The 22,088-nt window shown below is 39.0% G+C and overlaps 6 protein-coding genes across 6 annotated transcripts; 3 read left to right on the forward strand and 3 right to left on the reverse strand.

The window, feature by feature from the left end:
- Window positions 1-451: 451 nt before the first annotated feature.
- Window positions 452-3,384, forward strand: MELLADRAFT_117766 (uncharacterized protein; the record flags this gene model as incomplete). Its single annotated transcript, XM_007415065.1, has 9 exons — window positions 452-488; window positions 620-676; window positions 860-977; window positions 1,384-1,558; window positions 1,686-1,863; window positions 1,924-1,980; window positions 2,082-2,414; window positions 2,567-2,581; window positions 2,756-3,384. The coding sequence occupies 9 exons, from the start codon at window positions 452-454 to the stop codon at window positions 2,992-2,994; spliced, it is 1,209 nt and encodes a 402-aa protein (XP_007415127.1).
- Window positions 3,385-3,851: 467 nt separating this feature from the next.
- On the forward strand, window positions 3,852-7,026 carry MELLADRAFT_117767 (uncharacterized protein; the record flags this gene model as incomplete). Its single annotated transcript, XM_007415066.1, has 9 exons — window positions 3,852-3,991; window positions 4,083-4,107; window positions 4,183-4,197; window positions 4,286-4,359; window positions 4,446-4,746; window positions 4,828-5,621; window positions 5,760-5,840; window positions 5,926-5,978; window positions 6,063-7,026. 9 exons carry the CDS (start codon window positions 3,948-3,950, stop codon window positions 6,554-6,556), a joined length of 1,881 nt encoding a protein of 626 aa, XP_007415128.1.
- Window positions 7,027-7,641: 615 nt separating this feature from the next.
- Window positions 7,642-9,818, reverse strand: MELLADRAFT_39054 (uncharacterized protein; the record flags this gene model as incomplete). Its single annotated transcript, XM_007415117.1, has 10 exons — window positions 7,642-7,798; window positions 7,881-8,052; window positions 8,136-8,267; window positions 8,419-8,501; window positions 8,577-8,613; window positions 8,687-9,113; window positions 9,188-9,291; window positions 9,364-9,394; window positions 9,481-9,574; window positions 9,643-9,818. The coding sequence occupies 10 exons, from the start codon at window positions 9,816-9,818 to the stop codon at window positions 7,642-7,644; spliced, it is 1,413 nt and encodes a 470-aa protein (XP_007415179.1).
- A 3,441-nt stretch (window positions 9,819-13,259) lies between these two features.
- On the reverse strand, window positions 13,260-14,825 carry MELLADRAFT_110889 (uncharacterized protein; the record flags this gene model as incomplete). The annotated part of the gene is made up of 3 exons (XM_007415116.1): window positions 13,260-14,056; window positions 14,163-14,355; window positions 14,559-14,825. 3 exons carry the CDS (start codon window positions 14,823-14,825, stop codon window positions 13,260-13,262), a joined length of 1,257 nt encoding a protein of 418 aa, XP_007415178.1.
- A 1,146-nt stretch (window positions 14,826-15,971) lies between these two features.
- On the reverse strand, window positions 15,972-17,550 carry MELLADRAFT_110890 (uncharacterized protein; the record flags this gene model as incomplete). Its single annotated transcript, XM_007415115.1, has 4 exons — window positions 15,972-16,744; window positions 16,839-17,053; window positions 17,123-17,184; window positions 17,278-17,550. The coding sequence occupies 4 exons, from the start codon at window positions 17,548-17,550 to the stop codon at window positions 15,972-15,974; spliced, it is 1,323 nt and encodes a 440-aa protein (XP_007415177.1).
- Window positions 17,551-18,756: 1,206 nt separating this feature from the next.
- On the forward strand, window positions 18,757-20,850 carry MELLADRAFT_39036 (uncharacterized protein; the record flags this gene model as incomplete). The annotated part of the gene is made up of 10 exons (XM_007415067.1): window positions 18,757-18,947; window positions 19,015-19,283; window positions 19,457-19,605; window positions 19,699-19,774; window positions 19,870-19,891; window positions 19,963-20,007; window positions 20,078-20,150; window positions 20,225-20,304; window positions 20,372-20,549; window positions 20,641-20,850. Coding segments are annotated over 10 exons (1,293 nt in total), but the record flags the coding sequence as incomplete, so codon positions are not given.
- Between the last annotated feature and the right edge of the window lie 1,238 nt (window positions 20,851-22,088).

Raw genomic sequence — 22,088 nt, forward strand, 5'->3', positions numbered from 1 at the left:
ATATCTACTTTGTAACCTCGAATGTAACACTAGATTTCTATACATCACTTACCAGATTGATTTTCTTGATCTCATTCATCCATGGGATCCCTGGCTTAACCAAGCCTCTCCTCCGAGACCGACGGAGGAGGGCAGGCTCCGGGGGACGCCTGCAGTTGGTGGGGCTTGTGTTGAGCTAGATGGGATCTAGCTGTGCACACTTGCAACAAAGACTCACTTTGAGCATTCGTATAAAGCAAAGATTTCTGCTGGCGAGTCGCAGTGTCAATGATAGATACGCACCTCCGCAAAACCTTGAGGATTTACTCACCCCGAGAATTTTTCCCCTCCCATTTAACAAATGGATCCGAGGGAGAACTTTAGCTGTGATACCTTCAATCTTTGGTTGAAAAAATCAGCCTCACAGCAGCTGACGCGTATATGTACCAGCTTTCTTACCAAACATCATCATATGCAAAATGTGATCAAGGTGAACGTGAGACTTGAGAGTGAGGATACAACTTCAAGCAAGTTTGAGAGACAAAGCACGTTCAAGTCACGAGGCATGTGGACCCAATTTGGCCTTGTTGACTCCGCAACGCAACAGATACAACAATCACAAAGTGCGCAAATGGAATAGTGTTGGCAGCTACACACAGAGCTATTGGCACATCACCAGAGCTACTACCAGGGGATAGTATGTAGCAGTATTCAACAAGGATGCCTCAAATTTAGAATTTCAGGTATTGGCAGGCATTTACGCCTCAAGCAATTTGTAAGGGACAATGCGCGTCGACAGCGCATATAGTGTGTTTGAGGCGTACGGTGTTTATGTAGCAGGTTTGTTTACCCTGACATATACATTTTTCTCACAAACCAGAACCAGTGTGTATGTATCCAAGGAAGCTTGATGGGAAAGAATTTCTTGAGGCAACATGTTGTACAGCCTCAGGCCTACTCGGGACATTTGTGTTGGCCTGGACAGGCTGCGTCGCAGGGTGTGTGTTGGCCTGGACAGGCTGCGTCGCAGGGTGCGAAATAGCCGCTCTCAAGATTAATGCTCTCAGTCTGAGCTCGAGAAACTCCGCGGTGTAAACAAGGATGGTCCTGATTCAACTTGATCATGACAAAAAAAGGACACAACCAATTCTGAATCTCAAATCAAATCGATCATTCAAATCGTCGCCCATCCTATTGTACGATTCTGAAGCTGATCCTTGGACCACACTTTACCAAATGCGGACCAAGAATAGCTCAAATTTACAATTGAAGCTATCTCAGCAGATCCTTAGCTCAATACTTGGTCTTCCGTTCATGATCACAGCGATGATAAAATCAGTATGTCGTGGCTGTCCAGCACATTTGTTTATACTTTAAGCGCTCCTTGTCGGCGTCCGAATCAAGATTTATCAAAGCCAGATCCCTTGAACATAAGACAGCTCCAGCCTCTTATTCCGATTGCTCAGGAATACCTCCGGAGATTCTGGCTTTGAAAATGCCCCTGATGGACGACTACCGTGAAGATGAATTAACGGTATCAAATATGATACTTTTTTCTCAAATCTATCGGACTCTCGCTGTGAGTCTACTCCCCATGTCCAATCATTCAGATTGGCGCCCAGTGCTTCGCCTTGCGATATGGATTAGCAGCGATCGGCTGAGCGATCGATGTGATCACATACTGACTTCTAAATCATATACATCAGGTAGGATCCATCGTATTTATCAGTGCAGTCTCCATTGCCATGATCCAATCAAAAGCGCAACGGCACCCAGTAATCATAGTGTTTCTGATTACTTCATGGTTCGGCGCATGGATATCCCTTATTCCCGTCCTCTTTGATCAATATATACCGAATCGCGAGGATCCCCATGCTTCTAATGGTAAGCAGCTTTTCACACCTACCCTTCAGCTCACTGACATTGATTGTGCAATCTTTCTAGTCACTGCTGGAAGAGACCTTAGGCTATGTCAGCTGAACGCCGTCCTGATAGCTTATGGTGAGCTTTAATGTTGTCTTTGGCCGGTACCCAAACTCACGAGTCTGGTTCTCCCTCCATAGTCCGAGTGGTCATTCCCGCACTCACTCTCTCTTTCGCAGCGGAGGTTCTTCGGATTTTACTTCAGCTACGCCATCTAAAATCACCTGTCTCAAAGAGCGACGACTTAGAAGTCCAATTCGAAAAAGATCTAAACTGGGCCTCCTACAACTCTACCCCGATGATGAGTCTGCCCTCAAGTTCCACTCTTGATTGTGGAAAGCTTGAGACCTCTACTAGCAGTACGGTAGTAACTCGGACCTGGTGGCATTGCGCTCTGCCCAGCCAATCTTCCATCTCTATCGTGATGGTGGTTATGCCTTTTGTCACATCAGCTGTAGCTCCCGTCCTTGTTCTCATTTCGCTTGCGTCCCAGAATTGGTCTGAAGTTCACAGTAAGTCAGCGTTGGTCAATAGAATACCCATGCCAAAGGTCTTAACCCAACATGCCTTGTTTTTCCATCAGTGAACTACTTTATGTGTACTTCCCCGGAGCCCCACATACGATCCTATGTTTCCATCGTGACTGTCTGTCATCTCATTCCAGCCAGCATCTTAAATCGTCAGTCTTCTACCCTTTGCTTACTGTCGAACCTATTTACCTGATGACAAGGACCACTCCAAAAGCTGACCCAGACGTATCTTATAATAATAGTCGTATCTTTTTCGATATATCTGCGTATCCGATCAAACAGCTCCTCTTCACTCAGCATCCGTCCCCACCTACCTGCCTTAGCACGTCTTGCTGCACTCGCAGCTATCACAGCTGTAGGAGCTTCAATCCATTGGATCATACGGATCGCAAGCTTGGTAAAGCCCTCATGTTGCAGTTTTATAGAACCACTCTTCATGATCTGTTTCCCCCTCTTTGGTAACGCTCTGTTTGTCAACAAACCTGTTATTGAACAATTCTCTTCTTGGTTTCAATCTCTACGTCGTTTTGCTTGTTGTAATTTTATCAAACCCTCAACTTAAAAAATTTCTCGCTTAGAAAGCTACTTCTTTAAACTATAGATCATTTTTCAACTGTTTTTTTAATTGATATCATTGACGTTAAGTTGCCTATTTCTTTCAATGTAATTGTTGTATCAGTTTGGCAAAGTTGACCGATTTTCATTTTCTCTCATTTAATGTAATGTTAAATATCATGTATTTTTTTCTTTACTCCTTATTGGCTTTGAATCATAATTTGTTATTTTCCGAAATCATTGTATAGGTATATATTTGGCATGTGGAACATCTTTAATGTAATTACTAGACCGAGTTGTGTTTAGTTGTGGATTTAATTGTATGATATGATTTGTATGATAGCCTTCAAAGCAGTTATGCTGAGATAAAATGAAATTGGAAGCACTTAGGTAGACCAAGCCTGTCATATTGTTTCTGCTGAGGTGACTTTAATTCAATTCTTCAAATTGTTCTTTGTTGATGATGCATTGAGTCAAGTGAAGTATGTACAAGATATTTTTTTTGCATTTTTACAAAGACATGAATGAATCAATGGTCTCATGTGAGCCTCTTTGGGTATGTATAACTTTAGTTTTGAGGAATGATATCCCCGATGAGAGTTGATCGGTGATTTATGAGCGGAGATCACATACATACATAGAGTCTCATAGAGTGGTGCAGAGAGTGGTGTGTGGTGTGTGGTATGCTGCTGTAGGATCGTATCTGAGTCTGGAGGTTCTTTTGAATTTCAATAGCACAGATTGAGATGCCAAGAGATATCAAATTGGAAAAGTCTTGGCAGTCAATTTAAGTGATGCTGAGTACTTAAACTTCAAATTTGGATGGATCACCACATAACCGTGTCCGACACTCTCTTTACCATCCTCAACTTCAACTTTCCCTCTTTCTCACTCTCACTCTCACTCTCACTCTCAATCAAACCTCGGATAGAACAAATCAGAAATACTTATCAAATCGTCATGAACACTGATGCAGTCGGATTGAACTTGTTCCTTATCATCAGGTTAGCATCGCTTGTTTTTTTTATTAATTTCGCAATCAAACTTCAACTTCATTGACTGACAATGGAGATTTGTTCATTTACTACTACACAGAACTGTGGCTGGTAGTATTTTGGAAGTAAGTCACCATTCCTGATTTCCCGTATTATAATATGACCATCATATCTGATCTTTTCACTTCACCATTCACCAGGTCTTCTTTCTTTGTGTAAGCAACATTCATCTTATAGTTCAATATGATCAGCAAGGACGCCTGTATTGACTTGTTCATGTCGATAACTCTTATTCATTTTCAGCTAGTGGGCTATATACTTGCTCGAAAAAAAATCATCACCGCCCAATCAAAAACTACCCTTAACCAGATCAATGTGTTAGTGTTTTGGAGCGCTTCGATATCCATTCTCATGAACATGCTGGCTCATCTCTATCCACTCTTTGATTACTAAAATGATCTAGCGCCTTTTTCACCCCAGCTCTCATGTTCAGCAAAGTGGCCTTCAGTCTCACAATCGATAAACTGGCAGAGCTTTACATCGTACCCATTGGATTCATCATTACTACTACTGCCTCTGCCCTCATAGCTCATCTATTAGCTCGTTTTGTGTTTCGATTGCGTACTTCGGAGTCAAAGTTTTGTATCGCGGTGTCGATGTTCATGAACTCGAATTCATTACCCATCGCTCTCGTGACAAGTCTTATCGGTCATTTACAAGGTACAAACGGATTGGAATGGGGTCCAAATGATTCAAAAGATAAGGTAGATACCTCTTCTTCTTCTCTCATTTGATTCTACCACTCCTTTTGAAGCTGATCACATATGTTTCTTGCTCATTTGAAGCAATTGGGTAGATCTATCACATATCTGGTTGTCTTTTCCACCCTTGGACTCGTACTCAGGTGGTCCTATGGAGTCAGCCTTCTTTCAGCCTCAATCTCCTCCCCTACCACTTCAAACGCAGAAACTCCAGCAAGCCGCCATACACCACCTTCTCTCGATCTAGAATCCACTCCTTTACTTGACGCTGATACGGATGATGAAGAAGTGCCCAAGACGCTATCTGCGTCTAGCCTTAGATTGAATCTTGATTCTGAAGATCAAGATCAACAACCTACGAACCGACCTTCGGCCCTTCTTCGGCCCGCTCCAATCTCTACCGGACGACCAGCTCGTTCTCCCTCAGCCAGTAGTGTCTCCTTTGTTATACCAACAAGACCCCGCCGCACATCTACTTCCACGATCACTACCAACACTTCAGGCTCTTCGCCATACGCGCTCCGCCATAACCGTGAAAGTCATGACGAGCCCCCAGCAAGTCCAGAAGTGGGAAGATTAAGGCGTCCGATCTTTCAGAGCTTTCCAAACATTGCAGTAAGATGGGCCGAGTCCATTGCTTCATCTAGCCAAAGCCGTCGTAGTAGCGTTGTGAGCGCATTGGAAGATGATGAAGAGGAATCCGGAATCGGTGGTGTAGATGGTGTAGATGCCGTTGGTCCACTTTTGGGGCCACCATCACACCTACCCCACAAAGTACATCACGGGCATCATCATTCCAAGTCCTCAATCCAGAAATTCTTCAATCGCTATTGCATTCGACCCTTGAAACGCATTCATCAGTTTATGACTCCACCTTTGTTCGTCACCTTTCTCTCCTGCGTACTTGATCATAGACTATAGAAACCACGAGTGATAAAAGACGACCAATGAGTGCGCAACACAAGAGCTGATTTAAGTCTGCCACTTTGGCTGCATATTTTGTCTATTCTCTTCAGATATTCTTCTCTTCTCTCACTCATCGTTGTTTGCATCCCACCTTTGCAAGACTGGCTCGAAGATGTCGATCCTTTGTGCAGGTGTGTTTTCCTCTGCAATTTTGCTTGTACCGCCTTTCTGAAATTCAAAATACCGACCATTCCTTTCCTTGGCTTCATTTTCTAGTGCATTGAAGAGTGCCGGCCACGTGTCGGTACCATTGACGTTGGTCGTCTTAGGTCAGTTTCTCTAAGAGAAAATACATAGACAGTCTCAGCGTCTCGGAGCGTACATTGATTTGTGATCACTCTTCCATCCCTTAGGTGCCTACTTTCACGACGACCGTAAACCAGAAACGCTGAATGCCGATCAAGACGAAAGAGACCATCCTTTCGAATCAGTTAAACACCGAGCCCTTCGAGCCAAATCTGATCGACTCACCGTCACAGCTGCAGTCATGTCACGACAAATCTTAACGCCATTGATTTTAATCCCAATCCTATACTTCATCCTTAAACTTTTAACGTCTTCAATCCCATCAACAGGTGATGGTAGTGGAGGAGTACATGAAGATCCATGTTTTATCTTAGTCTCAGTACTTTTGATCGGAGCACCTCCTGCCATCACTTTAGCACAAATGACATGTACCAATCCTTTCCCGATTGGAACTAAAGCTTTTAAAGAACAAGATACACTTAACCATCGATTTCAAAGATTAATTTCAAAAACTTTATTAATGTCTTATGTATTTGTTACACCTGTGACTACTGTTATACTTGTAGTAGCTGGTATTGTTTTGGTTCAGGCTACACGATGATACAGATTTACTTCCATTTCTTTCCTTCTTTCTTTTTCTTTTCTCTCTGATCATTATCTTTGGGTTATAGCAGTTCTACTTTTTTTCTCGTCATTTTTCCATAGGGATAAAGCAAGTATATATGTAGCAAGTATAAAAGTTAGAAATCAAGTTGAAGTATTTCAAAAACGTTTTGTGGTTTAGATTGAAATTTTTAAGAATCAAAAGTGTTGTTGTGGTTACATTTGTTTATACATATATATATAACTTGCATTCTTTTTGTTTATTTTATTTTATTTTATTTAAATCTGTATTGGGGTTTTTCTTACATTACATTCAAGGGTTTATATTATTATTTTTTAGAGTTTTGGGAAATATTTTCTGTTGATGTTTTTGGTTACTTGAGTATGTGTTATTGAATGAAAAAGTTGTGAGATAGTTAAGAAGATCAAATTTTTATCGTCAATGTAGATTTAAGGTTCATCTTGGTTGATTTTATTAAGGGCGCGTTCACTTAAGGAATTTCTGACCAGAAATCACATTCTGTAAAATTTTTAAAGCAAAAATGAAACATGCACCACCAAATGGACACTTTGAAATTTGCAGCATGTGATTTCTCACCAGAAATTGCTCAAGTGAACGCGCCCTAAAAGTGCCTTGTATTTTTGGTTAAGCATCCTAGCTCACGTGAGATTATGAAGGAAACAGTTGGGTTTTTCTATTATCAAAAGTGATCAAGCATGAACAAAAAAGTGTTGACAAATCCTACAAGAAAAGTTTAATTCGTGAGGTCATAAATGAGAAGATATATACAATACAATTCAAGCAGGTTAAGAAAAAAAATAACCAATTTTGATTTATGAATACTTGATAGTAACAGATGAACCTTTATTAGCATGATAATATAATAATTCATTTGCATAAGTATCACGTTGATCGACTTTTAAATCAGAACCATTAAATTTATGATCGATTCCTTTTTCTAATCCTTTATTATTATCAAATGAAGGAGGTGGATGTGATGGATATTTACTTTGTCTTGAGAAAGTCTATTTTTGTTTTTGAAAAAAAAACAAAATAAAGCCAAATAAGTTTGTGTTAGAGAATCAAAAATGGAAAAGGTTAAGGGAAGAAAGAAGAAAATGTGGGGATGAGTTACGTACGTATGCTCTTTCTCCAGATTGATCTTCATCCATTCCTAAAACTTCACTTTCTTCTGTAGCTCTGAAATGACAATAAGGAATTCGATTGATGACCATCATTCTAGTAAGAAAAATTCAAAAAACAATCAATATCAATATCAATGACGCAGAAGACGTTATGTTTGGTCAAGATGATAACTTACATTAGATAAGTCACAACAAATGACCAAGCAGATCCAACAAGCACCCACACTAATTGTTTATACATTTGTTTATAATTCTTGTCTATCATACCTCCTTCTACGATCGTATGTCCATCACTTTGAGCAATTGATTTAGAAGCAAATACTCCAGTCAAGATTACTCCCACTACACCTTTATACAAGATAAATCAAAAAAATTGGAATAATTAGTTTATCGATTGTTGATTGTATTATTTTGTAAGATTATTAATTTACCTGAAATCGCATGTCCTCCAAAAATATCAAGTCCATCATCCCATGGAAGTTTGTGTCTGAAATTAACCGTTGTATTCGAGATGGCTGAAGCGATTGCACCTATGAGCACACTAGCTGAAGCCCCAACATAACCTATGAGGAAGATCAAGATCAGTCTTTGATATCTGAATATGCGATTATCTAATTGATTTTCACTTACCGGCTTTTGATAAAAAGTGAAGAATTAGGCAAAGGATTCGGATTAGTCAACTTGAAAGATGGAAAGGAGGTTGATGAAACTTACCGGCTGGAGTGATGGATACCATACCAGAGATTGCTCCTAAGCAAAACCCGACCAAGGTCCATTTACCATCCAATCGAAAATCCCTGTCAGATGAAATCAATCAGTTTCGTTGCAAAACCGAAGTACGTATTTTTATCGAGTTGTGATCTCAAACTTACATGATGATCCAAACTAGACCTCCTGCACAAGCGGCAACTACGAAAAAAGGAAAATCATTCAAAATAAGCGAATGAATTGAAACAGAAAAGCTTGATTTGAAATCACTTACGATGAGTATTGACCATAACCAAAGCAGCTTTAACATTAGCAGCAAAAGTTCCAGCCCCATTCAATCCAAGCCAACCGAACCAAAGAAAAGCAGTTCCAAGTGCAACATGTGGTACATTATGAGGATGATGTTTATGCATCCCATAACCTCTTCTTCTACCAATAAAGATCGAGTAAGCTAATCCTGTCATCCCAGAACAAATCTCCATTGTGACCCCACCACCATAATCTAAGATACCCCATTTGAATGCCCAACCTGCTTCATTGTACATCCAGGCTACTAAAGGACAGTATACTAGAGTTGCCCATACGAAGAGAAAGATCATTGAAGGTCCGATTCTACCTCTTTCTGCTGCTGCTCCTATTGCAACTGCTCCTACTAAGGCTGCTTGTTGTTGTTGAAAGAGAGCAAAGACGATTCCAGGTACCTGAATTTTCAAAAAAAAAATTCAAAGTTAGAAAATTCAGAAATATCAAAGACGATTTGAAAGAGTTAACTGACTTTATTAAAAGTTGAATGCTCAGGTTCAGATAAAACATTTTCAAATCCAATATGTGAAAGATCTCCAATAAAAGCATTTGCATGAGGTGAAAATGCAAGAGAATCTATTGGGGAAAGAAGAAGAAAGGATGTAAGTAAAAGATTGACTCGATACTAGTTTTACAAAAATTACTAACATCCCCAAAACCACCATTGAATGGAAACGACCTTTTCAAAAAGGAAGAAAACAGTGAACAATGAGTTTTGAAGTTGAATAAGGGATCATTCCAATCATATTGGAGCAATTGACTTACTGCCATTGCCAACATAGGTAAAAGCAAAAGTGAAAGGGCATTTTTTCCTTGTACCGTACCACTATAAAGGAAAGCGATACCGGGAACCATGAACCTAACACAACATGAAAAAATGAGGATCAATGCAATTTTAAAGACTGAGATTTTTGAGGAAAGACTTACCAAATCATAGCAGAAGTAACTAAAACCCAAGCAATATCACCAGGATTGTAAGCAAAGATTGTAGCATCTGCTTGAATCGCAAGCACATCTGTTCCTTTTGTACTCAAGATAGAAGCTCTTCCTAAAAAATCTGATGAGTTTGCATCGGCCAAGATACCATATGAAATCATAGCCATGATAAGAGATTAATGTATTTAAATGTTCAAGGACTAAAAATCTGGAAGAAGTAAAGTTAAGGATTGGGTGAAGGAGAGGTTAATTTAATTCTTGATTTGATCTCATCAACTATTAGAAAAAATCTAGATTTGAACACACTAAAAGACAACAAAATCAATGGTAGAAGAAAAAATTAATAGGAGAAGGTAGTGATAATTCTGGTATTACGTTTAAAATGGCGAATGTTAAAATCAAAATTAAGAAAATGAATCAAATTACAACTAGAATCGAATAAGACAACCTGTGTCTCTAAAATGGACGAAAGGTAATTGTAAAAAAAAAAGTTTTCAAAACAAGGGTAATGTCAATCTAATCTAACGACGAAAAAAAAAAGAAAGTCAAAGGTGAGGAAAGTGGCAAGGAACGACAAGGATGATGAAGTGAGCAAAGTAATGGGATTGAAAACTGATTGACTGAATTTTGTTCTTTGTTGTTTGACAAGGCAAGACACATAAAGTTGATCTTCTTGCCCGAAATCATATCTGGACTGATTTTTTTTCCAATTCAATAAGGTATTTAATATTCTTGGATTTTAAACGAAATGCCTTGTTGAGATAAAAAGTTATCTTCTTCATAAAGCTGATTGACTCATATATCACAGCAAGTACTTTATTCCAAGCCAAGACTTGACTTGATTCGCTTTTGATTCGAAATGATGATTTTATTTCTGTGGACTCAAGATGATCGCTATTGAATCAATCAAAACAGACAAGTAATATGTTTGCGATCGATTCCGAACAGAGTTCAAAATTCAAGTCGAAGACTGGGAGCTGATTTCCAACTTCAAAAATATAAAGCTACAAACATAAGTTGAAGATCTCAGGTGCAGAACGTGATAATTGGTTTGGCGATTATCAAAGAATAATTTACTTGTCGGACGAAATTGGGCCGGACCCGTTCAGAGTTGTGCCAGGCCAAGTGATCATTCATTTCTTCGAAGTTCGAACTGATTTGAGGGTTTCGGTAGACCGCAGGTTAGGATGTACCATGCAAGTTTGATGTGAATTTTTCATATAGCTATTAACGCAAGCCCATCCTCATGGCGGATAGAGAGCGGGATGAGGGCACCGGTAATGAGGGAGGGTGAGGGTCTTCAAGGGACGCCGCGCTTTGAGGGACTTGACAAGTTGGCCCTTTCACAGTACCCAATTCAAGATCCGAAATTGATACCAGCTTGACTGCGTACTCGACCGTGTTCACTGAAGAGGGTGGCCGCGGAACGTCGTATCTGCGAATGCTCACGCTTTCACGCCGCCGGCCGATCGGTGCTGGATGTTGGTGCTCCACTGCTCATGATCTGCAAATTTGAGAATTTAAATGAAAACAGAAATGTCACAGATCAGTGAAAGGTTTGAAGATGGATTCGTTCTACAGTGTGGTGCTTCCTGGTGCTTCAACATTAAGAAAACAACCACGAAGAATGAGAAAATCAAAACTTACTGACTTACCAATCGAATTACTCAAGATTTGTTTCAATCAACTCAGTATTCAAGAATTGAAATCTTTATCTTCTCAAATTCAAAAGTATGTAAGTCTTTCTGATCATTGTCATCACAGACAAAAATCAAGATATACACTGATGTGAATGATTGATTGAAATGCACTTGCCTTTTTATGAAACAAAAAGTCATCTGATTTCGAGTGTAACTTTGGAACTACTTCGATCAAGATTTGTTGAATTTTTAATCGAAATCAAATCTTGTGATCATAAACTTATAGTTGAGTAAAATGTCCTTTTCTCGAACTTTTCCAAGATGAATTTGGATGCTCTTCTAATAATACCGCTTTTTTGGAAACGTACATGCAAAAAAACCGTTTACAAATTCGATATATGCATTGATATTAGCTCGAGATTTGTTTTCCATCAGATTATACAAAAACGTATAAAACAAGTTTAAATTTCCTTGATTTCGAAACCACAAATGGTCCAAATCAAACGCTTTGTGCAAAATTCAACAGCGAAATTGAAGTATTAAATCGACCATCTAAAATCCCCAATTATATTTCATTCAATGAACTTTTCAAAGATCAAACAAAACATCATCAATCAGCTACAGTTTTAATTAATTTGGGTTTATATAATCTGAATTCAAGACGTACAAAGAAACGACATCATAATCCTTCTATCCTATGTGGAACTAATTGGAGGTAAGTCTATCATTCATCCAGAATTCAGATTAGTTTTCTAGTTTTGAAGTTAATTTGATCTTTAACATCATTCAAATGAAATAGGGGCGCAAAGCATGAAATTAGTGTTTTTGAATACTTGGAAACTTTTGATCTTGATAATCTCACTGAATTGAAATCTGAATCAACTGATATAACTTCCAATAATCTTTCAGAGCAAATTCTTACTCTTGGATCTCTTTCTGATCATGGTTTGGAAATTCATCTCGAGTTTTCAAATTCTCATATCAAGTTTAAAGATTTGGACCTTGATTGTCTACAACGTAAGTTTAATATCCTTTTCTATTTTCTTTTAATCAAACCTGAAGTTTGATATTTTGAATTTTTACCTGATGTTGAATCTTTTTTGATTCAATTTTGGTCATCAGTCTTTGAAAAGTTGAAAAAATGAATCAAGTCTTCATTTACTCATCCAATCACTCTTGGTTTGTATACTAATTGATTTTTGTTTTGATATGAACAATCTTTTTGAATTGTTCTATTTCAAACAGTTTTCTTTCTCTTAAATATCTTGTTCAAATCTAGAAGCATCTCAAGTCTCAAATCTTGAATGCTGTATTTCTATTTCCTATAACAAATCTCATATAAAAATCATGTATTCTTTATAAGAATGGATGTATTTCTTCATTCGGAGTGTATCAATACATGTAAAGTATGTCACTGTTTTCTATGAACTTTGTGTGAATGTTTGTTTCAACATTTTCAAGATCATAGAGTATGATCTTGAGGATAGTTTTCATCAAAATCAAACTGTCTCATCATTCTCAATTTTGATTTTGAAAACAACTAAGGTGGAATGGTGATAAAGCTCTCTTCCTCCTGAAAACCTAATATAAGATATCTGTGGATCTGAACACAATGACATGGCATGACTGGTTCAAAATTAAATGGACAATTTGAAAAGAGAAGATAATATAGATTGATGACAAAGCACCCTAAAACACCTAGTGAAGTTAGTCTCTTCATGATGAACAATGTATCACTACCATCAAAACTTCCCTACAAGCACAATATCATTAGTAAATCTGACATTCGAGAGAGGCACCAGATGGAAGCTCTAGGGGCAGCCAAAAGCCGCAACTTTTTTTTATCACTTCGACATTCAATCAAAGATTACAAACATAATTGAAATAAAGCGAGAATAATTTTGGTTTTGATTAATTGAGTTTTTCAACAAAAACTGAAGGTCAATATCGGTTTTATGAGTTGAGAATTCACTCGTCCGTCATCTCATAAATTCCCTTACCCCTTCTCTCGGCTTGTCGCGCTTTGAACGACCGCCAAAGAGGGGGAGAAGCTCGGATGAATTTTTTATGGGGAATTAAGCGTTCAACCCAGTCCTGTCGCTTATCAGCCATGAATTTCTTTATGAACTCGGCAGCTAGACTGTTACGTTCTTTCTCACCCACCGGATGAGTCAGCCACCATACCGTGTCGTGGTATACGGAACCCGCACGCCAGGGTGCTTTCTCTCGCAGATTAGTCTTCGGGATTTCGGACCATTTTACCAAGATCCAATTAAAGGCATCAAGAAGATCTTCCGCCAGGTTTGTATGTATACCATCCGCGGAAATGAGCTCAGAACAGGCGGTGATCATAACTAGGTAATCATCCCAAAGCTTTTGCAAATTGGAAATTAAAAACTTTCTCTGGTGCTCTTTTAAATTAATTTGATGTTGCGAGATTGAGTCCATGAAGTTTTGGATGCGAGGCTTGTATGTGTCGATCAATTCGTAAGGCAAAAGTGATGGATTTGCCCGATCCGAATCGACTGCTTTTTGAGGGGATTTGTCTGTTACTTGACTTATGAAGACGTCATCTCCATCAAATAAAGAAGGGTCTCGATGAGTCGGTCGCTTGGAACTTGAAGGTTGGAGGTCGACTCGATAACTCGGCCTAGTGCGCTTGAGGCTGAGTTGTCCTGGTCTTCGAGGTTTCACCCACGCATCTTGAGGAGATAGCGTATTCTGAGAGATCATAATGTGCTGGTCTTGATCCGAATTCTGTTCATCTAAACCTCTCGAAAGAAAATGTCAGTTTTGGCTTTTCTTGGTACGAGACTGAGGGGAAATATATCTGGCCAACCGCTAGATTTACCAAAAGACAGAAAACTATACCTTTTGAAACCGGCCGTGCTCCATTGTCAAGAAAGCCACTTGGGGACTTTCCTAACGAGATACCATGACGTTCAGGAAGAGCATCAGAATGCCTGCTACTGTATTCGTCGGAAAATATCGACAATCGTTCAAACTCATGGTCAAGACGTGGGTTGTATGTACTCGGAGAATCCTGCAGGCTACAATTCGACGACTGATGATTAGCAAACAACTAACAAGTTTATTCAATTTAGATCAGAAGCACTCACGATTGCGAAGACCACTCTGAGCCTTTTTTTGTCTTTGAGATAGGTAATATGGGATCAGCCATTGCAGTAGAGAAGTCGTTTAAACGAAAAATCAGTCAAGGCTTATTCTTTGTCTGATCGCCACAGCACTTAGGATTGGTTCACTAACATTCTCCCCATATCTACCGGGCATACTGTCAATTTGTGTGACTTGTCCATCAGAGCTGGCAGGGAGGTTGCTAGTGGATGCAGTCGACGGTCCTAGGCTTAGCTCGTCGAAGAGTGTGCTGAGGGAGTACTGACTCAGTGCCGGATCACGAGTTTCTGTCAAAGGTACCAATCCTGCAGAACTTGCCGGACTGGTCGGAATAAAGTGGGATAGTTCCCGACCACCCATAGCTGTCAGTGATATTGGCCATTGGAACATCAAGGCCATGCTTTGGCATGACTTCCTGTTGAACAGATACATGGTTGGGTGCCAGATGCGCGATATAAGATACTTGTGGCTCGTGGTCTTAAATAATTTTGTGACTTGAAGGGTTTGACAACCCGAGTGCCGCCCGTACGAGTCAAGCACTGCAAAGCTAGCATGATGACCACATGCATATATAGTCTAGGGGAGCATCATCGCACTTAGGCGTTTCATCACTTGTGAGTGCATGTGGTGGACTCACTTACACGTAACAAAATCTTTAAAAACAAAGAACTACGACGTTCTTTTCTGGATCTCGGCCCGGAAGATCTTCATTGATTTACCCTTCGAGCAAATCCTACCTCCTAGATTGTAGACCTTTTACGCACAAAGTGATTCTTATACATGTAGTGTTTTTGGTGGGGATCGATAAGAGCTAAAAAGGTGCACATGGGATCAAACACTCAATAAATCACTTTGGTTTAAGCACATTAATCTGAAACATGTATCAGCTACCTGTCTTACAATCAATGTTGATGACCAAATTTAATAGCCAACACAGCTTCCAAAATACTCTGATCCGTGAAATATGTACAAAAAATGTCGATGCCTAAACTTGCTACGGCTCAGACCGGCCAGGTATCATATTGTAGACGGCTTAGTCTGTTCTACAGAGTAGCCGCCTGGAGTTTTAGATGGCACGCGGCTGGCAGTGAATGTTCATTGTTGTGGAATGGTGTTAAAGCCTCATGAAAATGTAACAAAAGACCTTTGCGGAAATGAACGCAAGAGATGAGGATCTTTTCTGACTGGTTTTAATTGAATCAACAATTTGAAGAGGAAGGAAACAAATTTATACATAAATTGATGACAAGACATCTGGTAGAGTTTTTTCTTGTATAAATACAATATAAATCTCCTTGTACTCACAGAGCCATTGGTGTCTTTGACACTTGCGTCGGGGCAGGTGAGGCACCGAATGGAAAGTCTACAGGGGGCAAACAGCCGGAGCCCATGTTTTGTAATGTTGTCATTTGTATTAAAGATGGAAATTCAAAACAAAGGAAAGATAACTATGGTTTTATTGATTTAATTTTTTCGAAAGTTTGAAGGTCAAGATTGAGTTGATGAACTTAAAATGAAGTCGTCCGTCATCTCATAAAACCCCTTTCACCTTCTGTCGGCTGGTCGAGCGCGCCATCTAGCCCCCACAGCTCTGTCTATTTCTGAATCGTCTCGTGCCCTTTCCAAGGAACGTACTAACGTTGTTTCCCAAGATCCATCAGTAAGTCGATTTAGAGGTTCGATCCAGGCATGTCGCTCATCGCCCACAAATCGTACTATGAATTTTGCGGCGAGGCTTTCGCGGGCGCGGCTATATTGTCGAAGAGACAGCCAGCGTGCGGTGTCGTGGTATACAAAATCAGGACGCCGGGAACCTTTCTGTGGAATTGTTGACCAATTTTCCAACATCCAGTTAATGGCATCACGAAGATCTGAATCTATGTTTGTATGTTTACCATCTGAAGAAACGAGTTTAGAACACATGGCGATCATAATTATATAATCATCCCAAAGATTTTGCAGTCTGGAGATTGGAAATTTTTTTGTAAACTTGTTTCGTTCCGATATTGAGCTCATGATTCGATTGATACGAGGCTGGTATGCATCTATTGATGCGTAAGGCAAAAATGATTTGTGATCCATCAAGTCCAAATCAAACTTTTTTTGAGGAGATTTGTTTTTGACCTGTCTGACGGATTCGTCATCCCCATCAAATAAAGAAGGATCATGATGAGTCGGTCGCTTGGAAGGTCGTAGGTCGACTTGAGAAGTCGGACTTGGGCGCTTGAGACGTTCCCGTCCTGATCTTGGAGCAGTCACCCACGCAGCTTGGAAAGGCAACTTTGTATTCTGAGAGGTCGGCATGTCATTTTGTTCATCTAGACCCCTCGGAAGAATGATGTCAGTTTTGGCTTTTCTTGGCATGGGGCTAAGTGGAATTGTAATTGATTGCTCTGAAGAGATAAACTATACTTTTCGAAATTGGGCGAGCTTCACTGTCAAGAAGGCCACTTGTGGATTTTTCTAACGAGGCACCATGGTGTTTAGAAAGAGGAGCGGAGTGTATGTCACTGTATTCATCGGGATGAATCGACAATCGTTCAAATTTTGATAGATAACTCGCGTGTTGAGCATGAAGTGGTTCCTGAATAAGTGAGTCGAATGTACTACTTGGAGAATCTTGAAAGCTACAATTTGGCGATTGATGATTAGGAAAAAATTGACAGGCTTATCCGATTCTAATGAGGAACACTTACGATTCCGAAGACCTTCCTGATCCTTGTTTTGTCTCTGAGATGGGCCGTAATATGGGCTTGGACTTTGGAGCAGCGAAGTTATTCAACCGAAAAGAAAAACGTCAAGGCTCATTCTTTGTCTTGATCGCCATGACAATTCGGATTGGTTCACTGACATCCTCGTCATATCCACCGGGCATGTTCGCAATCGGCGGCATATGCTCAGTAGAGCTGGCAGGGATATTCATAGTGGATGTAGTCGACGATCCCAGGCTTAGCTTGTCGAATAGTGTGTTGACGGAGGGCTGACTAAGTGCCGGATCAAGAGGTTCTGCCAAAGACAACGATTCGAGGTGGGATACATCCCGACCGCCCATAGCTGTCAGTAATATTGGCCAATGGAGCATCAAGGCCATGCTTTGGCATGACTTCCTGTTGAACCGATACATGGTTGGGAGGCGAATGGTTGATCTCAGAAACTTGTTGTTCGTGGTCTTAAATAAATTTATGACTTGAAGGGTTTGACAACCCCAGTGCCGCCCGTACCAGTGTCAAGTACATACTGCATAGCTGGCATATGGATAACCAGACGAGTAGTCTCAGACAGCATCAGCGCTTTACACATCCCATCACTTGTGAGTGCATATAGTGGGCTTACTTATTTTCAAGAGAAAGCACTCCTAAATCCTTGTCCCGATATCTGTTTGGGGAACCTTCATCGATTGATTTCTTTCCTAGTGCCTTTACGATCAAAGTGGGGGAGCTCTAGTGATTTGACGGGGAAAGGTATGTAAGAGCTAAACAAGTGTATAGACAAAACAGTTAAATTACCTCGAGCAAGCAGAAATGTATCGAAAATCCAAAATGTTTCATATAACGATGTGTGATTCTTCGATTGTCGCACAGCTTCTTGATATGGCGATTGATCAACCGCGCCGACTTGAAAGATGGTCTGAAGCCGGTTTTTCTCAAACTGTTCTGAACTTGCGGACTGAGGCTCGGGATACGTCGAACGGGGCTCTCAGGGGAATTTCACATTTGATTTTCGCATCTTGAGCTTTGTATGACGATTCTCGGCCACCGTATATTTATTTCCCATCGACAGGGGAAGTTCTCCTTTCTCAAAATTTCAGAAATCGTCTTCACCAGCTAAGGGAACTTCGATAAGTTTACAGAAAAAAACCAAGCTTTGTTCAAAACTTAGTCGAACATCATTTCCATCGATGAAATCATCATCCAAACAATTATCTTCTTGGCGAAAAAAACCTCCTGATGATCGATGTTTTGTAAATTCTTGTTTGTGTTTAATGCAAAACAAGCGAATCCACACAGTATGTCTGTAAACCTCTTTAGAAAAACCGAGTCGTCTTTCCTCCTTTACAAACTTGTTGAACCTTCATATTTTCCAAGAAATTTGATGTGGTCCGACTCCTACCAAATGAAGAAACGTTTCACTTTAATCTGTTTGATTTTGATTTTTCTACTTTTATTGAATTATTTTGAAGATTTAAATTTTGATGATGATGATGATGATAAATTAATTTTACCAAATTGGATAATGAACCACGCAGGATCACTGTAAGAAATCATTTTTTCAAAAAAAATCAAGTCAAAAAGAAATCTCATATTCTCTGTTTGAATGTAACTATAATAGGTCACCTTATCATACAAGAAACCCGTATCCGACTTTACCAAAGACATGTAAAGTGTTGATGGTCTGTCAATTACAAAGACATGGCAGTAGATATCCTACTATTCATGTTTCGATTAAGATCCAAAATGCTTTAAGTAAGATAAAAAACGCAATACCGATTGACGATACATTGATATTCGTTCAAGATTATAAGTTGAGTTACGTTTACTTGAAATAGAAACATGAACGAAATCAAATTGATTCTGTTGATTTCTTTTAGGTATCATCTTTTAGAAAATTCATTGAATGAATTTGGAGAACATGAAAGCTTTCAATCTGGTCAAGAATTCAAAAAAAGATATCCAAGTCTATTTTCAAGGAAAAATCAGAATGAAAACTACTCGAATTCATCAGTAATGTTTGTTAGGGCTAGTTCTTCTGAAAGAGTAATAGAAAGTTCTAAAAAGTTTTTGATTGGATTGGATCTCAAACCCAATTTTGAATTTAATGATTCTGATATATTAGTGATCTCAGAAAATCCCGGAGTAAGTCTTCTTGAATTTTGATCAATCGGCCCTCTCTCTAATTCTAATTTGTGCTCATGGTTTCCCTGGACTTCTTTTTCAGAGTAACAACAGTTGAGTAAAGTCAATAATTTTATAAGCAACTTGCCGCCTGATTGTCAACACTCAAGCGATGTACCATTATCCTTTGTTCTAAAGCATTGGATGATAATAATTGTCCAAATTCACCGGATTTACCTTACTCAAATCAATGGTCAAAATTCTTTACAAGATCAATTATAAAAAGGTTGAATTCTAAAGCAATCGGATTAAACCTTGATGAAATCGATGTTATTTCTTTAATGCAGGTATGTCTTTTGAATTTTCTTTTCTTAGCTTGCTCGATGAATTCAGACTAAAACATTTATCTATTTTTTTCGAACTGTCCTTTGTCTTTTCAGTTATGTTGTTTTGACTCTCTAGCGGATCAAAAATATAGTCGGTTTTGTAAACTCTTTGAAAAATCGGATTGGATTGGTTATGGTGAGCACTGTTTTCACTTCCAATATTCTTTAAACTTTCACCTTGAGATATTAAAAAGATTGATATGAATGAAAATGTTTGTTTTCTAGAATATTATATTGATTTAGACAAGTTGAGTATATCAGATAATCAAAATCAGCATTTATAATCTTAAGGATCTTAAAGGAGGTTTAATTTTTCAGGCTTTATAAACATGGATATGGAAATGAACTCGGTGCGGTCCAAGGGTGAGCCCTTTCGATCATGATAATTCGAATATAAGAAAAGATCCCGACTTGACTTTTATCGCGGTTCTAGTGTGGGTTACGTTGCTGAGCTTCTTTCTCGACTAACTGTAAATGCTAGTTATGTTAAAAATGATAAAACACAAGTTGAGCCACTCATCCTTTTTAGACTTCTAACAAGGGGTTCAAGCATTCATTGATTTTGATATTGTATTTCTAGGTTAATCATACTTTAGCTCAATCTAAAGGAACATTCCCATTAAATCGTAAAGTCTATTTAGATTTCTCACATGATAATCAGTTTGAGTTTTTTCTTACTTCTCTTCAATTTCTTCGAAAGTGACTTTGCAACACTGTTTCTTTGTAGGATGATTTCGATTATATCTGCACTGGGAATCAAAATGGAACCACTTTTATCACCGAATGGTCCTCCTTTACCAAATAGAGGATGGAGAATGAGTTCAATGGTTCCATTTGCTAGTAGATTGACTTTTGAGAAGGTACATTGTGATGATGATCCCAATGATCAAATCCGAATCTTATTAGTTGAGTGACTTTTAAACTTGCTCTTATTTCCACCTTTTGATTGTTGTTTTGATTAATCCCTGGGGTTTTCAATGAAATCTTGGGTTTTAGAATGATGATTGGATACCTTTGGAATTTTGCAAAGGTTATAAATCTGGATTTTGTAATTTGGATTCATTTGTTAACTCTCAAAACTTTACCAGACAAAATGGAAATGGTTTATATGATTTGGTATGTTTTTATTGTCTTTCATTTCCGTTGATTATCTTTGTTTCTGTTTGTTATCACTATGGAAAACTAATTCAAAATCAAATTCCATGATCATTTTTAAGTGTGGATATGAACCGTTGAAGTTCAATTCAGCAGATTGAAAGAATTTCAGAAAAGCTATAAAGTTTAATTTGTCTTATCCAACATCAGATAAATTTGTATGACTATCAATTTGATTTAGATGATTCAAGCTTTGTACATTATTAATTGATAAATAACGGAAAAGCGCTCAAACCTTTGAAAAATTGGAGAAAGAAAAAGATAAGTATGTAGAAATCAGCTCACAAGGCAATCTCAAATCTTTGCTCAACGGGCAGAATTAAACCAAACAGATATCTTGATAAGGTAGGACAAGAAGCGGCCTAAGAGAAACAAGAAACAAAGGAGCTGCCAGATAGCCTCAGCGTGAAAATGGACAGTTCTACCAGCACCAGAAATTGGAGCAAACACACAGATGTCGATTTGGAAAAGGAGAAATCTCAAATATTTTCATCTCAGGGACGGCCATGCGTTGAATGAGCTTCTGTAGACAAACAAGAAATTGGAACACGAGCAAGCCTGTGACCTACTGTTGTCATCAAAGGGACGACACTGTATAAGCACCTGATGTTCCACCGCGGAAAGTGCAGCGGATAACAACTGCTATTTTCCAACAAGCATTGAGAAAAGACGGATTTGAAGGTGATCATTGATAGGAAGTAGATACCAGAGAAGTTAAACAGCTGATCGGATTGTTAGAGCAGTTAGGTGTTAGAGCAGTTAGGTAGATTCATGCACTTTCAAACGTACACCACATGGATCAATCATCGGACTCTTTGTTATTCTTGGCTCTTCTGATTCCAGATACGTACACGATTCCTTTGTGATTTGTGGTTGTCCTTTGTATTTGTGCGTATCTGTCAAAACAAGCGAGTTGGTCAGCTGAACAATCACTTGCAAGGATGATCGATAGATGAACCGCATGGTCGGAAGAAAGGAACACGGACGGGTATGCTTTTTACCTGCGTAGAAAAATATATAAATGCGTATCTCGAATATGTACTTCAAGTCCAACACAAAAGTAGGATTCTAATTCTCCATCTGATTGTCCATTTTTTCGAATGACTCTTCCCACTTCATATTCTTCACTTTTAACAATCGACCGGAAAAATTCCTTCTACATCCAATGCTCTTTCCGCGTCCCTCTTCTCTCTGATTGTCTACACAACAATTGCCCAAGATTATTAGCAATCATTGCTGACAATGCTTATATCATTTGGAATTTGTTCTCTGTTTGTTTTAAAATATCT

Source organism: Melampsora larici-populina (genome assembly GCF_000204055.1).
Source record: "Melampsora larici-populina 98AG31 unplaced genomic scaffold MELLAscaffold_48, whole genome shotgun sequence".
NCBI lineage: Eukaryota > Fungi > Basidiomycota > Pucciniomycetes > Pucciniales > Melampsoraceae > Melampsora > Melampsora laricis-populina.